The sequence below is a fragment of the Lithobates pipiens genome, unplaced genomic scaffold (genome assembly GCF_037356315.1).
Source record: "Lithobates pipiens isolate NorthernLeopardFrog02 unplaced genomic scaffold, aLitPip1_a1.2 Scaffold_19, whole genome shotgun sequence".
NCBI classification, from domain to species: Eukaryota; Metazoa; Chordata; class Amphibia; order Anura; family Ranidae; genus Lithobates; species Lithobates pipiens.
In genome coordinates this window covers 252,309,629-252,332,769 of record NW_027507764.1, presented here as the reverse complement: position 1 = coordinate 252,332,769, position 23,141 = coordinate 252,309,629, and the positions used below count along the sequence as shown (strand labels likewise).

Genomic DNA, 23,141 nt, shown 5'->3' with positions numbered 1-23,141 from the left:
GGCTACTATGCGATGCATAGTAGTCCATTATGCTTTGCCTTTGCAGGGAATGAAAGAGGAAGTAAACCCATCAGGGTTTACTTCCTCTTTAAAAAGGCCTAGAAAAAACAAAAAAAACAAAACATGTATGCCTACCTTATTAGTAATCCATTCTCTTCCATACTGATAAACATTGTTTGCAGCAGAGTTAAGAGCTGTCTGGACAACCTTTGCTTCAGGTAGCCAACTGTATAAACAAAAATATCAGATAAAATATTGTATTCAGAGTTGAAGGCTAGCCATGCACAAAAGAGCAAAGAGGACATTTGTTCAATATCAATTTAAAAGATTGATTTTATGAAGGTTGCATTTTAAACTATATAATACAAATCAGGATTAAAAATATCAGCATACACAAAAAGAGCAAAGCGGAAACTTGTACAATATCATTTTAAAAGATTGATTTCATCAACAAAACATCAAAGCGTACAAGCCCTGGCCAAAAGTTTTGAGAATGACAAATATTAATTTTAACAAACTCTGCCATTTTAGTGTTTTTAGATCTTTTTGTCAGATGTTACTATGATATACTGAACTATAATTACAAGCATTTCATAAGTGTCAAAGGCTTTTATTGACAATTACATTACGTGTATGCAAAGAGTCGATATTTGCAGTGTTGACCCTTCTTTTTTAAGACCTCTGCAATTCGCCCTGGCATGCTGTCAGTCAACTTTTGGGCCACATCCTGACTGATGGCAGCCCACTCTTGCATAATCAATGCTTGGAGTTTGCCAGAATTTGTGGGTTTTTTATTTATTTTTTGTTCACCTGCCTCTTGAAGATTGACCACAAGTTCTCAGTGGGTCTGGGGAGTTTCCTGGCCATGGACCCAAAATTTTGACATTTTGTTTCCTAAGCCACTTAGTTATCACTTTTGCCTTATGTGGCAAAAATATATCACAGCTTGCCATCATAATGAAAAAGGCATTGTTCCTCACCAAACTGTACTTGGCTGGTTGGGAGAAGTTGCTCTTGGAGGATGTTTTTGTCGTATTCTTTATTCATGGCTATGTTCTTAGGTAAAATTGTGAGTGAGCCCACTCCCTTAGCTGAGAAGCAACCCCACACATGAATGGTCTCGGGATGCTTTATTGTTGGCATGACACAGGACTGATGGTAGCGCTCCCCTTTTCTCCGGACAAGGTTTTTTCCAGATGCCACAAACAATCGGAATGGGGAATCATCAGAGAAAATGACTTTACCCTAGTCCTCAGCAGTCCAATCCCTGTACCTTTTACAGAATATCAGTCTGTCCCTGATGTTTTTCCTGGAGAGAAGTCACTTCTTTGCTGCTCTTCTTGACACCACACCATCCTCCAAAAGTATTTGTCTCACTGTGCATGCAGATGAACTCAACACCTGCCTGCTGCCATTCCTGAGCAAGCTTTGCATTGGTGGTGTCCCAATCCCACAGCTGAATCAAACGTAGAAGATGGCCCTAAAGCTTGCTGGACTTTCTTGGCCGCCCTGATGCCTTCTTCACAAATGCAGTGGAAATTTTTTTTATGGGATTAAAGTTCAACTTCCTGTTACTCCTCTAGAAGCCTGCCCCCATCATCCGAGCCATTCTGGCTGGGGGTTAGTCAGCATGCTCGCCCCCTCCCTTGGGACTACATCCCTGCGGGAGATGCTATGTGCGTTCACGGGCACGGGAGGCAGGGGAGCCTTCCTTTAAAGCCGTGATGTTGCTGCAGGGAGCACGCTTGAAAACCCGGAAGTTGAGGATAACATACAGAGAGGAAAGGAGAGAGGAAAGCAGAGAGGAAAGGAGGAAGTGCTGATAAAGCCTTTTTTTATTTTTTATCTTTACAACCCCTTTAACTTAATTTTCATGGCAAAGAGGGACTTTGCAATTAATTGCAATTCATCTGATCACTCTTCATAACATTCTGGAGTATATGCAAATTGCCACCATAAATACTGAGGCAGCAGACTTTGTGAAATTTCATATTTGGGTCGTTTTCAAAACTTTTGGCCACTGCTGTAGAATACAACAAAGATCCGTAACATACACAATCTCCAGTGGCATTCTCTTTACTAATATTTGGGTAACATAGGTACTTTATACATAATATTAAAGGGGGTTGTAAACCCTCATGTTTTTTCACCTTAATGCATCCTATGCATTAAGGAGAAAAAACACCTGGCAGTCACCGGACCCCCAGCCCTCCTGTTTTACTTACCTGGACCCTGGAATTTCACCTGGCGGAGACATACTCTTCCTTTGCCCAGGGTCCTCGGCTCTTGACTGGATAGATTAATAGCAGCATAGCCATTGGCTCCCACTGCTGTCAATCAAATCCAATGATGCGGGGGCGGGGCAGAGCCCAGCATTTGTGTCTATGGCCTATATACCAATACATGAAAAACATATAACTTAAAACGTCAATAATATTTAACCACTTCAGCCCCGGAGGATTTGGCAGCTCAATGACCGTAGGACTTTTTACAATTTGGCACTGCGCTGCTTTAACTGGTAATTGTACGGTCATGCATTGTTGTACCCAAATGAAATTTGTGTCCTTTTTTTCCTACAAATAGAGCTTTATTTTCATGGTATTTGATTGCCTCTGCGATTAAGATTTTTTGCGCTATAAACGGAAAAAGACCAAAAATTTGGGAAAAAAATAATATTTTCTATTTTTTGTTATAAAAAAACGTAATAAACTCAATTTTAGTCATGTATTTAGGCCAAAATTTATTCAGCCACGTCTTTTGTAAAAAAAAAAAAAAAAAAAAAAAAAAAAAAAGACAATAAGCGTATATTTATTGGTTTGCGCAAAAGTTATAGCATCACCAACCTAAGGTACATTTTCTGGAATTTATGCAGCTTTTAGTTTATAACTGCCTATCTCATTTCTTGAGGTGCTAAAATGGCAAAGCAGTACAACCCCCCCACCCCCCACCATGACCCCATTTTGGAAAGTAGGCCCCCCCAAGGAAATTGCTGAGAGGCTTGTTGAGCCCAATGAATAGTTTATTTTTTGTCACACGTGATTGAAAAATGACAAAAAAATTTATAAAATTACACAAAGTTGTCACTAAATTATATATTGCTCACACATCGCATGGTTATATGTGGAATTACACCCCAAAATACATTCTGCTGCTTCTCCTGAGTATGGGGATACCTCATGTGTGAGACTTTTTGGGAGCCTAGCCGTGTACAGGACCCCGAAAACCAATCACCACCTTCAGAATTTCTAAGGGTGTACATTTTTGATTTCACTCCTCACTACCGATCACAGTTTTGAAGGCCATAAAATGCCCAGATAGTACAAACCCCCCCCCCCCAAATGACCCCATTTTGGAAAATAGACACCCCAAGCTATTTGATGAGAGGCATGTTAACCATGCCATATTTGAATAATATATTTTAGCGACAACTTAATAAAAAAAAAGTGTAATTTTCCCGAAACTTGGGACAAAATATAAAATATTCCATGGACTCAACATGCCTAATAGCTTGGGGTGTCTACTTTCCAAAAAGGGGTAATTTGGGGGGGGGGGGGGTGTTGAACTGTCCTGGCATTTTATGCACAACATTTAGAACTTTGAACCCCCAAACATTATATATTTTTTTTAAAGCAAAGGCCCTACAGATTAAAATGGTGGGTGTTGAAATATTTTTTTTCACACAATATTTGTGCAGCGATTTTCCAAACACATTTTTTTGGAGAAAAAACACAATTATTTTTCATTTTAATGTACTAAAACACACCATATTGCCCAAATGTTTGATGAAATAAAAAAGATGATCTTATGTTGAGTATATGGATACCAAACACGACATGCTTTAAAATTGCGCACAAACGTGCAGCGGCGACAAACTACATACATTTTAAAAAGCCTTTGCAGGTCTACAGAGGAGGTCTACTGCTAAAATTACTGCCCTTGAGGGGCAGTGCTTTTTTTATTTTTTTTAATGTTGCTTTATTATATTTTTAAACTGTTCCTTTCATATTTTTTTTTTTTAGCATTTTTATTGTTATCTCAGGGAACGTAAATATCCCCTATGATAGCAATAGATAGTGACAGGTACTCTTTTTTGAAAAAATTGGGGTCTATTAGACCCTAGATCTCTCCTCTGCCCTCAAAGCATCTGACCACACCAAGATTGGTGTGATAAAATTCTTTGCCAATTTCCCAATGGCGCTGTTTATATCCGGTGAAACCGTCATGAAATGCTCCTTGCTTCCGGTTTCTTAGGCCATAGAGATGATTGAAGCTGTTCTGGTGTCTGACCAGCTCTATGGTCAGCTGGCTGAACCACCGGCTGCATTCTCAGGTTCCCTGTTGGGACAGTAGAGCCAGAGAAAACCATGAAAGACAGTGGGGGGAGGGGGGGACGTTGGACGTTCCGTCCCACTGCTTATAAATGCAGTCTAGAGGCTAATTAGCCACTAGGATTGCTTTTACATGAAAACCATCCGCTGGCTGAAAAGAATGATACCAAGATTATACCTATATCTGCAGGCATCATTCTGGTATAACCACTCAAAGTCCAGCAACATACCAGTACGTTGCTGGTCCTTGTTGGGCATACATTGTAATGTTCTTTTTATCATGCAGCCTATGGGCTGAACGAAAAAAAGAGATTGATCGGTGAGCATGCCCACCATTAGAATACCGCCCCCCTTCATCCACCCTTTCTAATGATGGGCATACATGCACCATTTTTTTTAACTGTGGTGGTAAAATCACCACCGACAGCACTGGAGTCACGACTTTATGTATCGTTGACAAGATAAATAAACCCGTGCTTCAGCTGAATGGCGTACCTAAGCAAATGATGGTTAACAATAAAACAAACAATACAGTATAACATACCATACCTGCAAAGAAAATACAATAAAACATAGTAAAAATAAAACAGAGAACGATAGATATAGAACAATAGTGAGCAGACAGTAGAGAGCGAACATAAGAGAGAGAAACATGAAAGAGAGAGAAGAAAAATACAACCAGAACTATTTTAGGATTTTTTATTTTAGATTTTTTTTGTGTTTTTGTGTTTTGTTTTTTTCACTTTTTTCACTTTTATAAAAACTGTAAAAAAAACAAAAGACTGTAAACTGAATGTTGCAGATTAGAGTCTCTCAAAATGTGATGGCCATCAAATCTTTCGAGACCCCGAGATCCTGTGTTAGTGTTCTTAGGACTGTGTGGTGCTGTACCCTATGCTAAAACTCCACTAGTGTGTGGTAGCATTTGAAACATTCACTAATGCAGAGACCAGGTTGGTCAGGACAGGAGGGACAATTAAAGCACGGTTTGATAGACAAGCAGCCAGAAAACTTAATCAGGGACTCATCAACGCAGACAACTTGATTGGGAGTAAACAAGGCTGCAAAACGTTGGTCCAAGTGGTTTATGAGGGGCCGAATTTTGTAGAGCCGATTAAATCCAGGGTCACCCCAAGGACGACAGAGTTCATTGTCGCTGAAGTGCACGAACCGCAAGATGTGCCCGTAATGTGTCCTGGCCATGGAGGCAGAGAACACAGGCATATGATGAATTGGGTCAGTGGACCAATATGACCACAACTCACTCTTTTTACTTATGCCCATGAGGAGGGATAGGCCCAGAAAGGTCTTAAATTCGGAAATCGTAACTGATTTCCAATCTCTGGCAAGGGTCAGCTGGGGATTAGCGGCGAATTGACCAGCATACAAATTGCTTAGTTCCACAATAGATCTATAGAGATCTTCGGTGAAAAACAGTGAATAAAAATCAAGTGACGTAAAATCAACTGTTTTCACCTGAATTCCGGGTTGGCCAGTGAATGGAAGAAGTACAGGTACTGCAGAAGTGGTGGGTTCCCAATTAGGATTGGCGAATGCAGCAAGAAAGGCACTATGGGCTCGACGGGCCTGTCTTTGTCTTCTTCTTGGTAGCAGTGGGACCCTACTCGCGCTTGCCACCTTGCCAGCTTTAACTGCACTTATGGGACTCGCCACATCACCAAGTGTTACTGCAGTGCTGGATGTATGACCAGGATGTACTAGGCTGCTGGTGCTTGCCAGTTCACCAGAAGGAATAGCAGCACTAGTACTGGCTCTCTGCTCCATACGAGGGACCTCCGGTTCTTGCACCTCAAAGACAGCAGAAGAAGATCGGGGTCTGGTACGCCTGACCTTGGCAGGGACCACAACTCTGTTGTCAGAGCTGTCAGGGTGCCTCTGCTGTCTACAGGTTCATATTCTGAGCCTGAATCTGACAGATGAGTGACTTCCTCTTCACAATCGGTCATGCTCAGAAACGCATAGGCCTCTTCACTAGTGTACCTCTGATTTGACATTTTGGTCTCCAAATTTACTGGTACAGTAGTGAGACTCACAGGTAAAAAAGCTGACTGTTAGCAACTGATTCAAACGCTACCAAAAAAAACTGTTTGCGTTCGCAGGGATCAGACCTGACTCTGCGAAAGCTGCAGTTATGTGTTTTGTAAGTGACAGTGATCGATTGATACTGCACTTGGGTGAGCTGGGCTGGGCGGGGGGGCTAAACGCAGGTGCTAGCAGGTATCTGGGCTGATCCCACTAGCACTGCGTTTTTGGGAACCCTAAACTGCTGGGAAAGCTAGTATAGATCTGATCAGATCAGATATTGATCCGTTCAGATACTATACTACTAAAGGAGGTGTATGGTGAGTGCGTGGGTGTTAATGGTACTGGCACTAATCTGATACTGCCTGGGGTAACGCAGACCCTATCTGATGCTAAAACCTAACTTTGACCACCGTCGGGTGATCAGGGGGTTAATCCTTTATTGGGAAAAATACGGCGGGTGTACTGACGCTATAAAACAAAATAGCTAAACTGCATCACCCCTGACACTTATACTGTGATCACAGATGGCAGGGGGTAATCAAGGGGTTAAACCTTTATTGGGGGGGTTGGGGGGGATCCCTAGACCTATGACTAATTACCCTAACACTAATTAGTTTTACTAATGACACCAGTACAGCGATCAAAAAAAAATCTGATTGCTGTACTGGGTGACACAGTGACAGGTGGTGAAGGGGTTAACTGTGGGGGGTGATCGGGGGGTGAATTGTGTGCCTATGTGACCTGGTGCCAGTGTAGTGTTGGAGCAACTCACTTTTCGATGCTCTCTCTCCTCTCGGTCTGGAACGAAAAGACTGACACGAGGAGCAATGACCTCACTTCCCCTGTCAGTGTTTACAGTTACATGACAGGGGAAGGCTCTCATTCGCCAGGAGCGATCACCAGGTCCAGGCCAGATTTCATTGGCCTGGGGCTTGATCAGTTCCTGATCGAATCCCCCAGCCGGCCACGCACATTACGTATAGTAACGTGATTTTGTACAGCCAGGCCAACCTGCCGCAGTAAAACTGTGGCGGCTGGTCTGAAACCGGTTAACCACTTAAGCCCTTGACCATTTGGCTGCCCAAAGACCAGAGCACTTTTTGCGATTCGGCACTGCGTTGCTTTAACTGACAATTGCGCGGTCGTGCGACGTGGCTCCCAAACAAAATTGACGTACTTTTTCCCCCACAAATAGAGCTTTCTTTTGGTGATATTTGATCACCGCTGCGATTTTTATTTTTTGCGCTATAAACAAAAAAATTGTGAAATTTTTTTGAAAAAAACGCATTATTTTTTACTTTTTACTATAATAAATATCAAAGTCCAATATCTCATAACGTGAGTCCCAATGTAAAGAACCAAAGATGAAGATCCTCAATAAAGTAGCAATCTTCAAACGTGTTGAGTGCAGTATGAAAAAACCACAGTGAGTAAATCCAAAAAGTGAATAAGGTAAAATATCCTTACCAGTTGGACGCGGATGTCAGCGACACCGAATCATATAAGCTTGGATACACAAATGGATGGTTCTCTCCATTGGATGCAGGAACATGGATGGAAAACACCTTATTCACTTTTTGGATTTACTCACTGTGGATTTTCCATATTGCAGTCAACACGTTTAAAGATTGCTACTTTATTGAGGATCTTCATCTTTGGTTCTTTACGTTGGGACTCGTGTTATGAGATTTACTTTGAGACTTTTTTTCTTTTTTTTTACATATTGGTTAAAAATGATATGTTGGACATTTTGTCATTGATGTACACATGTCATTAGCGCTTCATTTTTTTCACCCATTTGATTTGAATTTTTGTCACATTCTTGTGTAGCAGCTATCCCATTTACTTTTTTTTTTATTTTCATTGGTATCTTGCACAGTAATATTATTATTTACATATAATAAATATCCCCAAAAAATATATAAAAATATTTATTTTCCTCAGTTTAGGTTAATCTGCCTGTACGTGCCCTTCTGCCGACGTATATTGGCGTGAGCCGGTCGTCAAGCGGTTAACAAATTCATCTGAGGTACTTACTTAACAAGAGGAGCACATTGGTTGGAAAATAAATGTTTTTTTAAAAGACTTGCACTATTTTTTTTTAGCAGGTAATAAGTGGATAATTCATCCCACCCCACAACTTAGATTTCTCATAACAAGAAAATCTTTCATGAGGGCATTCTGCTGTTCATATTCTTGCCTATTTGATAAAGCATTTGCAGAGCTTTCAGCGAGCTTTGTTGAAGCTTTTAAAGTACCATTCAACTCCAGTCTGCATACAGCGGGTAAAATAGGTATTGAAAATGTCACGATTTTTCTAGGTACAAATATATTTCTAAAGGTGCTATTGACATGAAATTTTCACCACATGTCGGTAACACCCCTTGTAATCCATACATACAAAGAAACCAAGACAAATAAGTTCAGAAATTAAGTTATGTGTAATACAATGGAATGACACAGGGAAAAGGTATTGAACACATGAAGAAAGGGAGGTGCAAAAAGCATGGAAAGTCAAGAAACCAGCTGAAATCTATCAGTAATTAGAAAGCAATCCTGCCTTGTCAGTGCAAATTAATATCAGCTGGTTCAGTCTCAACTGATGGCCTATAAAACAAAGTGTCTCATTACCAAGGTGTCACACAAGAAACATCTTGTGATGGGTAAATGCAAAGAGCCCTCTCAAGACCTTATTGTTGCAAAACACACCAATGGCACTGGTTACAGAAGGTTTTCTAAACTTCTGAATGTGCCAGTGAGCACTGATGTGGCCATAAGCCGGAAGTGTAAAGAACATCATTTCACCATAAGCCGGCCACGACCAGGTGCTCCTTGCAACATTTCTGACAGAGGAGTGAAAAGAATTATTGGAAGAGTTGTCCAAGAGCCAAGACCCACTTGCGGAGAGCTTCAGAAAGACCTGAAACTACTAGGTAAAATTGTTCTAAAGAAAACAATAAATAATGCCCTCAACCGCCATGGCCTGTATGCAAGGTCACCACGCAAGACTCCATTGCTGAAGAAAAAACATATTGAAGCTCATTTAAAGTTTGCTGCACAACATTTAGACAAGCCTATGAAATACTGGGTTGAACTCTTTGGATGCCATAATACACACCATGTTTAGAAGTCAAATTGCACTGTACATCACCCCAAAAACACCATACCAACAGTGAAGTTTGGAAGTGGGAACATCATGGTGTGGGGCTGTTTTTCAACATATGGCACTGGCAAACTTCATCTCATTGAAGGAAAGATAAATGGAAAAATGAGCCAAGACATTCCTGATAAAAATCTGCTGCCCTCTACCAGGATGATAAAGATGAAATGAGGGTGGACATTTCAGCAAGATAATGATCCAAAACATAAAGCCAAGGAAACTCTCAACTGGTTTCAAAGGAAGAAAATAAAGCTGCTAGAATGGCCCAGCCAATCACCTGACTTGAAAATCTATGGAAAGAACTAAAAGATCAGAGTTCATAGAACAGGCCCATAGAACCTTCAAGAATTGTGGCAGAATGGGCCAAACTCACACCTGAACAAAGCATGCAACTAGTTTGTCCATACAGGAGGGATCTTAAAGCTGTCATTACCAACAAAGGATTTTATACAAGGTATTAAATAAATTTCAGTTAGCGTGTTGAATACTTTTCCCTGTGTCATTACATTTTATTACATGTAACAATGTCTGAACTTATTTGTTTTGGTTCCTTTGTATGTATGATCTGAATGGGTTCTTAGTGACCTGGTGAAAATTGCATGTCAATAGCATCTTTAGAAATATATTTACCTAGAAAAATGGTGATGTGTTCAATACTTATTTTACCCACTGTATGTTGAACACAGATCCTAATGGGAGCATTGATTGCCACTTTAAACAAGTGGCTAGAAGGCTTTAACAGGTTTTGAACAAGCTTCAAGAAGTGCTGAAGCTTACTAGTGTTTAAAGTGACAATCAACACTCCCATTAGGCTCTGTAATCAACATTTACAAACTGGAGTTCAGTGGTACTTTAAAAGCTTCAACAAAAACTTGCTGAAAGCTATGCAGCTACTGTCATGGTTATGCAGTGATCTTCCTGTTTGCTTACCTCCCCTCATGTGTTCAGACTAAGAGGTCAGCCACTTCCAGCTGGTGGTTTTTATAACCTCTCCTCTAAGCATGGCTCCACCCCAGGCCCTATCAGGGAACCTTATATTAACTTGTGCACTGCAAGCCAAGAGGGCTGATCAACCATTGTGTATTCCTTTGTGTGTTTAGCTTCCTGTTACCTGCCGTGTGCTCTTCTGTTGTTCCATTACCGACTTTGGCGTGTCTTTGACTATCCCTGTTTGCCTGTGATCCTGACCTTTTGGCGTGTCCCCGACTATTCCCGTCTGCTTGTAGCCCCGACCTTGACTTTGTCCCTCACCATCCCTATCCTCCTGTTGCCTACTGTGGGTATGAGCTGGGGGACCCTGGGGGTCGCGACCTGGAGCCAGTTGCAGCCAAGTCCATCCTCACCACTCCAGGCTCTGGTGAACACCTGCTGGCTCTTAGACTCCGCGCCCCAGGGAATCTTACGCTCTAACCCCGGTGGGACCTGTCTCCCGTCAGCAGCAGTCAGCCGTAGGGACCACAACCTTGCGGTGCACTCCTGATCCCTATGGTGTGCATCTGTCACCTCGCCTCAAGGTGACCTGACAGCTACTTTGCCAAAGCTTTATGTTCACACTGCTCATATACAATCTGAAGTCTGTGTGAAAGGGAACAGCCAACAGCAGGACTGGGAAAAGACATACCAGCATGGGATTTTTAAGTTCTATGCAAACAGAATTGCTGGAACATAGAACCAGGACTTATCAATCACCTATATACAGTGAGGGAAAAAGGTATTTGATCCTCTGCTGATTTTGTACGTTTTCCCACTGACAACGATAAGTCTAATTTTAATGGTAGGTTTATTTTAACAGTGAGAGACAGAACAACAACAAAAATATCCAGGAAAATGCATTTAAAAAAAGTTTTACATTGATTTGCATTTTAATGAGTGAAATAAGTATATGAAACCCTATCAATCAGCAAGTTTCCTGGCTCCTAAGTGTCTTCTATACAGACAACAAGCTGAGATTACAAGCATTATCTTAGAAAGAGCTCAGCTCTTTTTTCGTCAGTGGGCAAACATACAAAATCAGCAGGGGATCAAATACCTTTTCCCCCCTCACTGTATACATTATTTATATGAAAGAGAGGCATCTTATGTGGTTTAACCCCTTCCCACTGCCGCCTCCAGACCCTTTAAGAGTTTCTAAATGCCAGGAGGGGTAGGCACGCATTCGGGTCACGTGATTGCTGTGATTGGCTGTGACATGATTGCCAAGCTCCAGATTGCAAGTATGCATCAGGATCTTTCCAGTCCCTAACGGTGTTGAAAAGTGTTTACAAAGGGTTGCATTTATACGGCTTCCCTGAATCAAAGCCCGCAACATCAGCAGAAACAGTTAAAGTTTGCTCAAAATTTTTCAAACTGTTGGTAAAACAGTAATAATAGTCCATATAAAAATGCTTAGTGTTCTTACTTTGCCCATTCTGGATGATTGGAGACAGTTTCATTGATCAGATTGCTGGTCACTCCAATAATATGAACACTTTCTTCATGAACCTATATTTGAAAGGAGAGTCTTTTTAGATTATATCGTGAAAAGGTAAGCTGCCACATTTTCAGTAACACTGCAAAAAAATCCTATCCATATATGTTGCTGCCAGACTTATCTACTTTACCAACCACTCAGTGTCTGCCAACTCTCTCTGCCAATCCCTCCACTGGCTTCTGATTGCCCAGCGAATTAAATTCAAAAATACGAACAACATACAGCCATTCACAACTCTGCCCCAAGGTACATTACCAATCTGGTCTCAATCTATCACCCAAGCCATCCTCTCCAGACCTCCTACTCTTTAGCTCTCGTCTCCTCTTCCTATGTTCACCTCCAGAGCCTCTCCCGATCTGTCTGGCAATCTCCTTCTCTGGTCACCTTTAGCTGATCTCTGAAAACTCATCTTTTCATGGAAGCCTATCCTGCCTCCACCTAAACATTGAACTTTGAATTTTTCCATCAGCTTATCCCTCACAGTTATTACCTTTTGTACCACTTGCCCCACCCAATTTGATTGTATACTCTTATGAGCAGGGGCCTCTTAACCCTGTGACCCACGGTTTGATTGGTGTGCCGCTCAGGTTTTATCATTACTCTAAATAGTGTGGGTGATGCTGCAATCACTGCAGGAGCAAGGGATGGAGCTCATTCCAGCTCCTGTAGTCACTGGAAGCTCCGGGGGTGGAGCAAAACACATTGGGGTGTGGCCTAGCGGGAACCCAGGCTGAGGTCATCTCTCTTACTACCATAGGACTCCATGGATGTGCGGCACCAGGAATCTTTCCTCTCTGCCCTACTCGTTTTTTTTTTTTTTGTATTGTAACTTTATTTCTTCCTTTATTTTGTTAAGCGCTGCGCAAACTGTTGGCTCTATATAAATCCCGTATAATAATTAAAAAAATTATCTACCCTGCAAAAAACAAAAGCATCCCATGCAGGTCTGCAGAGTATACAGATTCAAAACGCAAAGAGAATGTTGAAAATAGATTACACAAGAAAGTGATTATATATATATATATACCTTAAAAAGCAAGTTTTCCTTTTAAATGCAGGGAAATACAACAATTAAATATGATTACAAAGGAATTTTGACTTACCTGTAATTTCTGGTTACTGTTCCAGAAAATATGGAGTTTACAAGCAAGTCAATCTTCCTTTTATCCTAATCCAAAAGTACAGGGCACAGGCTGGATATTCACAGACCCTTGGACATCCCTAAGCAATGAATAAAAAGGGTGGGCAACACTGGAAAGTGGACAGACTGTGCCAGCTGGCCCAACAATAATAAAGCTCAACAGACCCAATGCAGAGTGCCACTGCAAGAACCTTGTGGGGTAGGACTTGGAGAAGGTATGAATAAACTGAAGAAAAATAACTGAATAGGCCTTAAGATGTTTGCACACATTTAAAAGGGTAGAGGATTCCTTTACAAAAATTGTCCTGTTATCTGAATGTCCTGAGCTCTTAAGAAGGCAGGAAGGGGCTCAAGTACGTTTATGAATGCTATGGGGGAAGAAGACAGGCAAATGGCTATATATAAAAATGCAATTGTTTGTCTCCGACTGTAAATTGCAGTAGGGTAAATGGAAATATATGTAGATAAGCATCTTGAATGTCTACTGATGCTAAGTATTACCCTGGTCTCTGAGGGGAAACATAACGTTAGAGATTCCATGGAAAACTTTGGAACATAAAAACATACGTTTAGGGTTTTAGGTCCAGGATAGGACAATACTCCTGTATTATCTGTAGGAATATGCTCAAATGGACAGAAATGGGAGCCATTCTGGAGATTTGTGTCAAGGCATCAACAAAAAAAAAAAAAGAAGATTTAATCCTGGAAGACAGGATCCAGTTGGTTGCTCACTTCCCTAGCCCAATTAGCTACAGACTGACAAACAGAAACAAGCAGCAGTAGCTGTTTGCAGAGCTGGGCCAGTGTGGTTAAAAGACAGCTTTTAAAAGTGTTTGCATTTTCTGAAAGCAGAATGTTTAAAAAAAAAAAATGAATACTTCTATAAGCACAGTAAGAACATCTTTACAGGGTCATCCCAATTAACAAACATTGCCCATTCAATTGGTTCATGAGCGGGGAATGCCTTTTTGAACTTAGCAGATTTCTTAGACCCCATACACACTATTAGATTTTCTGCAGATTTTTGTCAAAACCATGTAGTGCAAGAGCCTGCCTGATTGCATACAAATTGAAACTCTTAAAGAGGTTGTAAAGCTTTGTTTTTTATTTTCTAAATAGGTTCCTTTAAGCTAGTGCATTGTTCGTTCACTTACCTTTTCCTTCAAATTCCCTTCTAAATGTTTTTTTTCTTTGTCTGAATTTCTCACTTCCTGTTTCTCCTCAGTAAACTTCACACCATCATCCGAGTGGTGTTTAGTCAGCCAGAACAGCTTACTGAGGAGGAACAGGAAGTGAGAAATTCAGACAAAGAAAAAAAGCATTTAGAAGGGAAATCAAAGGAAAAGGTAAGTCAACCAACAATGTACTAACTTAAAGGAACCTATTTAGAAAATAAAAAATTAACCTTTACAACCCCTTTAAAGGTTTGGCCTCATATTATATGGTTTTGGTAAATCTGAAGATAAAAATCTGCAGAACTTCTAATAGTGTGAAATAGGGAAATATCCAAGGGAGCATGGCAAAATGGAGGAGAATCATGTCAAATCACATTAGGTGTAATTACGATGAGACTCTTCCCCACAGTAGAAGCCAGAATATCTACATTGGTAAACATATTGTGTGAAGCCAGCTATTCCCCAGGTGTATAGGAGCCTGGGGAATATAAATCTTCCACGGCCCCCTGTAACACCGCCTCTTTATTACCCTCAATGTCTGCGTCCTCCAGGAGGCACTTCATTTTGCAACTCCATCAAAGAAAGCAGAAATGGGGAAGGAGCTTGACGCTTTTAAAATTCTGACTGTGATGGCTGTATTAAAGCCATTAGCTGCCTAAGAAAGTCTGACAGTTATAAAAAAAATCTATAAAAAATAGACCACTTGTTGCATACCAGAGATAGAAGTAGAATCATGTGACAGTGGGGTCACTTTGGACACAGGGTGAATAAAAGAAACCCCCGATATGGTCTGTGATAGCCATATTCAAGGCTGTATATACATTGTATATAGATTGGATGTATACTGTATATGGGGGTTAAGTATCATTGCTGTGAGGAATTAAGTTGTTTTGCATTTCTATTGTTCATTTAAGTCTGTCCTTGTGTGTATTGTAAAGTGCCAGACAGACTGGCTGTCAACCCTTTGTGAAAAGATGTGTATTGGGTGGGATCGTTTGAAGCCTAGCAGACGTCAGGATGAGGTGTTGAGTCTTTGGATGTGTGGGTGGAGCTGGGCCCTTGTTCATGTTAAAGCATGTGCCTTGAATTGTGTATAAAGTTACAATGTTTCTCATTAATAAAGTCATTCCTACTACAGAAGAGACAGAGTGTGTCTCGTCTTTTTGCCAGAGGGGTCGGCTCCTATAGGAAAGGGTCGTTTAGCTGTGGATATTGGTAGCGAGTGGATGTGTGTCTAGGAGAGGGAACATCGTAAACGGCGTTAACCCCCTTTATATTAGGGGTGCCGTTACAAATCAGATTTAGAGATTGGCGTTAACATAAGGCCCTGCTCCAGTGCAAGGGAACGGTCATCACTCTGAGTGGTTTGAATGTTTTGCAGACCTTCGGCAGATTGAATGTTTTCTTAAACTTTTGCCACAGTTTCCTTGAGCTTGGTTTCTACCAATGCAATCAGTGAGGGTTTTTTCCTGTGGGGTGCTCACAAAGTAGGGTGTGCAAACTGCACACTACACCCCATCCCCACATGCAGACTTTCTTTTATATTGCTAGAATAAGTCAAAGGGGCCATTGGTTCCTTTTTGGTAAATATAGCCCTTTCAGTATTAGAATATATAGTTAGAAAAAAATATTTAAATAGGAAATAACCAACTATGTAGCTATATATATATATATATATATATATATATATATATATATATATATATATATATATATATATGTCACACATACATATAGGCAGATTACATGAAATGCTTGTCATTTTACCTCTGAAATCAAATTATGAACTAGGATTGCCAAGGAAATTACCACAAAGCGAATAACTGAGCAGAAAATGTAATAATAAAGAAAATGACCAAAGTGCAAAAGAGGTTCAGCAGTAAGTAGTATCAACTAAAATAAAATAGTGTTAGCTCAACTATATAAGAACATTTGGACCTTTAAAGGCAAAAAAAAAAAAAAACACATTTTAGATGTAAATTTTACCTTTGCTGTCAAAAGTAAGGCTAAAAGGAGAGTCCCAATAACGAGCAAAAATATTATAAATATGCTTATTATTTTGTCAAGTGTTTTCTCGAGCCAAATGATCATCTGTAAAAATAAAATTCATATAAGACAGCATGTAATATACATTTTGAAAATAAAAAAAAAATATTATACACATAAAGAACACACTATAATAAACTTAGTATTTGCACCCTGCCCATTAAACACAGATATTCTTTTAAGTGGTATTTAATGTAGAGCAACTATAATTAGTGGATTAGAAGTTAAACTGCAATCATGGTTATTTACAATGGAAAACAGTAAAAATGTATGATCATTAAATATGAATATAATCTGTTATTTCAATATCTGCACAGGTGTATTTCAAGGGGAGCAGAACTCTAGATAAGCCTATGTTACTTCATTTTCATCATACCCTAAAGTAGATCAATAAAAAATAAAAATAAATGGAAGGAACACACACGCTCAAGCACAAAAAAACAAAAAACAGCAATCTACCATCTTGACACTTGGCACCATAAACACAGGCATACAGTATTCTCTAGGTAAGCCCTTCTGTCCAACAGTAAATATGCAGAACTAGGAATTTATCAGGACAAATATAATTCCTGTTTTTGTTATCTGAAAGTCTGGATCTTTAAAGGTTATCCGTGTATTTGACACATTTCTGCCAAGATGCAATAAGCGAGTGAGTGCTTGCTAAACGAATCAAACAACACTACAAATTTTTTTCACAGTAGTTAAAATAATTACAGGTGAGAAACGTTTGGCGTTCCACAGGGTAATTGCTTGAAATTCTACACAGCAAAAATGATTTGATTGCCAAAGGTCACTGCAAATCAAATTTTTGTTAAAAGAAATATTGATGTTGCCAATGCTGTCCTCACCTTCTGAAAAATACAAGTTGCCTGGCTGTCATACTAATTTATTGACTTAATTAAAAAAAAATACCGACCTAGAACAACCATGCAGATTTGGAGTTCTTACTTTGCTCCATCTTCACTTATAGTTATGTGCATCGGTAAGGGATGTAGAAAGTTATCCCATCATCACAGCAGCCAGGCAGCTAGCATTTCTAGAAGGAAATCAGCAATGGCTTGGATTCAGTACAGGTTTCCTTTCTGAAAACACTGATAAGTTTCAAGTTTATAAATCTTCTGGAATCGATGCATTCTGGACAGCTAAATAATTATATTAAAGAGGAATTAAACTCAGAAGAAATATTTCCAGTGATCATATGGCCACTATGCATAGCATTTATAAACTCACCATGATAATAATTTGCATTCTAGGATCTTTCTTAGGCCGCGTACACACGCGCGGACTGTTTGCCCAACCTTGTTCGTCAAACAGTTTCGGCAAACAGTCCGCTCAAAATTTGCATGAGCGGACTTGCCCACACACGAGCGGACTGTTTCAGCGAACTGTTTGCCAAACAGTTCGCTCAACTTTTGAAATGAACGGACTCGCCCACGTAAGGAGGAGGCAAATCCGCCCATTTCGAGCGCGTGTACAGGTAGGCGGGGCCCGCGAAGGAGACGTCGCGGGCTCCGCCGCCTGGAATGGGCTTAAAGGGGAACCCCAACGCCGAAAAAAATCAGCGTGGGGGTTCCCCCAAAGTCCACACCAGACCCTTGTCCGAGCACGCTACCCGGCCGGCCAGGAAAGGGGGGGCGAGCGAGCGCGCCCCCCCTCCTGAGCCGTACCAGGCCGCGTGCCCTCAACATGGGGGGGTGCCTTGGGGAAGGGGGGGCGACGACAGCGGCGACAGAAGACCGGGCCACCGCCTGTAAAAGAGCTACAAGAAGGCGCAGTGGCCCGGCAGAAGAACCGAAGGCGGCGACAGAAGAACGGAAGGCAGCGGCGACAGAAGACCGGGCCACCGCCTGCAAAAGAGCTACAAGAAGGCGCGGTGGCCCGGCAGAAGAACCGAAGAGGGGGACAAGACCCCCGAAGTCGGGAGAAGAGGCCGGCGGCGGGGAGGAAGAAAGCCGGACTCCTCCGCTAGTAAAAGAGCTACACACAGATAGCGGAGGAGTCCGGCGAGAAGACCCCCGAAGACGGAAGACCCCCGGAGCTGTGCAATAAAATATTTTTTCCCTGTGTTGTGTTTTTTTTTTGTACTTTATTTCACAGGTGAATGGGTAGGGGTACATTGTACCCCATACTCATTCACATAGGGTGGGGGGCCGGTATCCGGGGGCCCCCTTCTTAAAGGGGGCTCCCGGATTCCGATAAGCCCCCCGCCCACGTAAGGAGGAGGCAAATCCGCCCATTTCGAGCGCGTGTACAGGTAGGCGGGGCCCGCGAAGGAGACGTCGCGGGCTCCGCCGCCTGGAATGGGCTTAAAGGGGAACCCCAACGCCGAAAAAAATCAGCGTGGGGGTTCCCCCAAAGTCCACACCAGACCCTTGTCCGAGCACGCTACCCGGCCGGCCAGGAAAGGGGGGGCGAGCGAGCGCGCCCCCCCTCCTGAGCCGTACCAGGCCGCGTGCCCTCAACATGGGGGGGTGCCTTGGGGAAGGGGGGGCGACGACAGCGGCGACAGAAGACCGGGCCACCGCCTGTAAAAGAGCTACAAGAAGGCGCAGTGGCCCGGCAGAAGAACCGAAGGCGGCGACAGAAGAACGGAAGGCAGCGGCGACAGAAGACCGGGCCACCGCCTGCAAAAGAGCTACAAGAAGGCGCGGTGGCCCGGCAGAAGAACCGAAGAGGGGGACAAGACCCCCGAAGTCGGGAGAAGAGGCCGGCGGCGGGGAGGAAGAAAGCCGGACTCCTCCGCTAGTAAAAGAGCTACACACAGATAGCGGAGGAGTCCGGCGAGAAGACCCCCGAAGACGGAAGACCCCCGGAGCTGTGCAATAAAATATTTTTTCCCTGTGTTGTGTTTTTTTTTTGTACTTTATTTCACAGGTGAATGGGTAGGGGTACATTGTACCCCATACTCATTCACATAGGGTGGGGGGCCGGTATCCGGGGGCCCCCTTCTTAAAGGGGGCTCCCGGATTCCGATAAGCCCCCCGCCCGCAGACCCCGACAACCAACGGCCAGGGTTGTCGGGAAGAGGCCCTTGTCCTCATCAACATGGGGACAAGGTGCTTTGGGGTGGGGGGGCCGCGCGGCCCCCCCTTCCCCAAGGCACCCCCCCATGTTGAGGGCACGCGGCCTGGTACGGCTCAGGAGGGGGGGCGCGCTCGCTCGCCCCCCCTTTCCTGGCCAGCCGGGTAGCGTGCTCGGACAAGGGTCTGGTGTGGACTTTGGGGGAACCCCCACGCCGATTTTTTTTGGCGTTGGGGTTCCCCTTTAAGCCCATTCCAGGCGGCGGAGCCCGCGACGTCTCCTTCGCGGGCCCCGCCTACCTGTACACGCGCTCGAAATGGGCGGACTTTCCGAGCGGGAACAGTTTGCTCATTTCGAAAGTAGCTACACACGGGCGGACTGTTCGCTCAAACACAGTTTCAGCGGACAGTGTTTCGGAATTTCCGAAAGACTTTGTCCGTCCAACTGTCCGCTGAAACTGTCCGCTGAAAGCCCACACACGGGCGGACTGTCCGCCCAAACACTGTTCAGCGGACAAGGTTGGGCGAACAGTCCGCCCGTGTGTACGCGGCCTTACTGTTTCTGCAGCTTAGTTTCTTTTTTTATCTATTCCTGTCTAAGCCGGCGCCATGTTTGCGGTTGCCTTCCAATTCCAGCCTCATCTGTACTTCCGCCCTTTCCTCTCTGTCAAAGCCAGGATCTCATGCATGCTCAGTAAGGGTCCGTTCACACAGGGGCAACACAACTTGTAGGCGACTTGAGTGAGGCAACTTGGACACGACTTGAGTTTAGATCACAGCGCGACTTGGGACGACTTCAACACGACTTGTGATGACTTCAACCTGACTTGGGACGACTTACAAGTCGCCCCAGGCCAGGCGACTTTTGCCGTGGCCAATCAGAGAATGAGCTCTGAAGGGGGAACTCCACGCCAAATTTCTGAAAAAAAATTGGCGTGGGTTCCCCCTCCGAGAGCATACCAGGCCCTTAGGTCTGGTATGGATTCCAAAGGGAACCCCCTACGCCGAAAAAACGGCGTGGGGGTCCCCCCAGATCCACACCAGACCCTTATCCGAGCACGCTACCCGGCCGGCCAGGAAAGGGGGTGGGGACGAGCGGGCGGCCCCCCCTCCTGAGCCATACCAGGCCACGTGCCCTCAACATGGGGGGGTGCCTTGGGGGAGGGGGGGCGTGCGGCCCCCCCCCACCCCAAAGTACCTTGTCCCCATATCGATGAGGACAAGGGCCTCTTCCCGACAACCCTGGCCGTTGGTTGTCGGTGTCTGCGGGCGGGGGGCTTATCGGAATCCGGGAGCCCCCTTTAATAAGGGGGCCCCCGGATACCGGCCCCCCACCCTATGTGAATGAGTATGGGGTACAATGTACCCCTACCCATTCACCTGTAAAATAAAAGTACCAAAAAAAACACAACACAGGGTTAAAATATTTTATTGCACAGCTCCGGGGGTCTTCCGGGGTCTTCTCGCCGGACTCCTCCGCTATCTTCTTGTAGCTCTTTTGCTAGCAGAGGAGTCCGGCTTTCTTCCTCCCCACCGCCGGCCTCTTCTCCCGACTTCGGGGGTCTTGTCCCCCTCTTCGGTTCTTCTGCCGGGCCACCGCGCCTTCTTATAGCTCTTTTACAGGCGGTGGCCCGGTCTTCTGTCGCCGCCGCCTTCCGTTCTTCTTCTTCTTCTTCTTCTCCAGGAGATGTTGCCTCGACGATCTCTCCGGCCGGAGAGATCGTCGAGGCAACATCTCCTGGAGAAGAAGAAGAAGAACGGAAGGCGGCGGCGGCGACAGAAGACCGGGCCACCGCCTTCCGTTCTTCTTCTTCTTCTCCAGGAGATGTTGCCTCGACGATCTCTCCGGCCGGAATGCCAGAGCCGCGCTGCGCGGCCACTTATATAGTGACAATGGGGCGGTGTCACATGGTATATGTCACATGGGTTGGTCACATGGGTTGATGTCACAGGGGGACTATGACATCGTAAGGGGGCGGGGTCACCATGTGACACCAACCCATGTGACATATACCATGTGACACCGCCCCATTGTCACTATATAAGTGGTCGCGCAGCGTGGCTCTGGCATTCCGGCCGGAGAGATCGAAGGAGAAGGAGAAGGAGAAGGAGAAGGAGAAGGAGAAGGAGAAGGAGAAGAACGGAAGGCGGCGGCGACAGAAGACCCGGCAGAAGAACAAGACCCCCAAAGTCGGGAGAAGAGGCCGGCGGCGGGGAGGAAGAAAGCCGGGCTCCTCCGCTAGCAAAAGAGCTACAAGAAGATAGCGGAGGAGTCCGGCGAGAAGACCCCGGAAGACCCCCGGAGCTGTGCAATAAAATATTTTATCTCGTGTGTTGTTTTTTTTTGGTACTTTTATTTTACAGGTGAATGGGTAGGGGTACATTGTACCCCATACTCATTCACATAGGGTGGGGGGCCGGTATCCAGGGGCCCCCTTATTAAAGGGGGCTCCCGGATTCCGATAAGCCCCCCGCCCGCAGACCCCGACAACCAACGGCCAGGGTTGTTGGGAAGAGGCCCTTGTCCTCATCAACATGGGGACAAGGTGCTTTGGGGTGGGGGGGCCGCACGGCCCCCCCTTCCCCAAGGCACCCCCCCATGTTGAGGGCACGCGGCCTGGTACGGCTCAGGAGGGGGGGGCGCACGCTCGTCCCCACCCCCTTTCCTGGCCGGCCGGGTAGCGTGCTTGGATAAGGGTCTGGTATGAATCTGGGGGGGACCCCACGCCGTTTTTTCAGCGTAGGGAGTTCCCCTTGGAATTCATACCAGACCTAAGGGCCTGGTATGCTCTTGGAGGGGGAACCCAGAAATATTAGCTCTGAAGGGGGAACTCCACGCCAAATTTATGAAAAAAATTTGGCGTGGAGTTCCCCCTTCAGAGCTAATATTTCTGTCAAAGTCGCCTCTGTATAGACAGAGATCCGACTTGGAGGCGACCTCCATTGAAATCAATGGGTACCAGTCGCCTACAAGTCGGATTGAAGTAGTACAGGAACTTCTTTTGAAGTCGGAGCGACTTCAGTAGCGTGCATTAAGACAGCTCTCATTCACTTACATTGGTTTTTAAATGTTGTCCGACCTGAGGCGACTTGGGGCGTCTTGAAGTCGGATCCCAAGTTGCCCCTGTGTGAACGGACTCTAAAGATTAACCAAGTCTTGTTTTAGTATACCGTTACCATGGCAACGGCCCAGCAAACCAATAAGAGCACACATGCAAATATCCTCCTTGTGTTAACCATGAATGTCCTTGTTCACACCCCCTATGATGTAGCTGGTCACATGGGGTGTTTCAAGAACACCAGGGTCTTGTGGGATTGTGATGCCGTGGAGCTCTGCTATCAGAGGCACAGCACATAGATGCATAGACTGACGTCTTGATGAGTGTGCCGTCAGGGACAAAACGCATGTGAGGTCTCTGAAACAGATATCGGCAATATCTCCTAAACAGCGCAGTTTGTAAAAATTTTAAAGCCACCAACAATTAAGTGACTGCAAACTGCTTTACATGTGGTAAAGTTGGGCAGGGGAGTTTACAACCACTTTAAATTTACGCTGTAGTACTTATGTAGATTTAAAGTGGTATTAAACTCAAAAGCAAATATATAGCAGCTTACCATTATATGTGGCGCCTGCATTGATTTGCAGAGCTAGATGCACTAACATTTCCCTGCCACAGACTGATAATTCTGCAGTCCAAAGGTGCCCCTGTGCTCCTTCATCCAGAGTGGGGGTACTCAAATATAGGAGGTGGGTT

At 44.2% G+C, this 23,141-nt stretch overlaps 1 protein-coding gene across 3 annotated transcripts in view; it reads right to left on the bottom strand.

Moving 5' to 3' along the window:
• Positions 1-23,141, bottom strand: part of TMEM245 (transmembrane protein 245) — a 198,941-nt gene that overhangs the window by 65,049 nt on the left and 110,751 nt on the right. For all 3 annotated transcript variants that reach the window (XM_077491921.1, XM_077491919.1, XM_077491920.1), the window contains 3 exons: positions 16,307-16,411; positions 11,933-12,015; positions 136-226 (listed from right to left, as the gene is read on the bottom strand). In XM_077491921.1, coding sequence (XP_077348047.1) covers positions 136-226; positions 11,933-12,015; positions 16,307-16,411 — 279 coding nt within the window. The remainder of the gene's footprint in view (positions 1-135; positions 227-11,932; positions 12,016-16,306; positions 16,412-23,141) is intronic.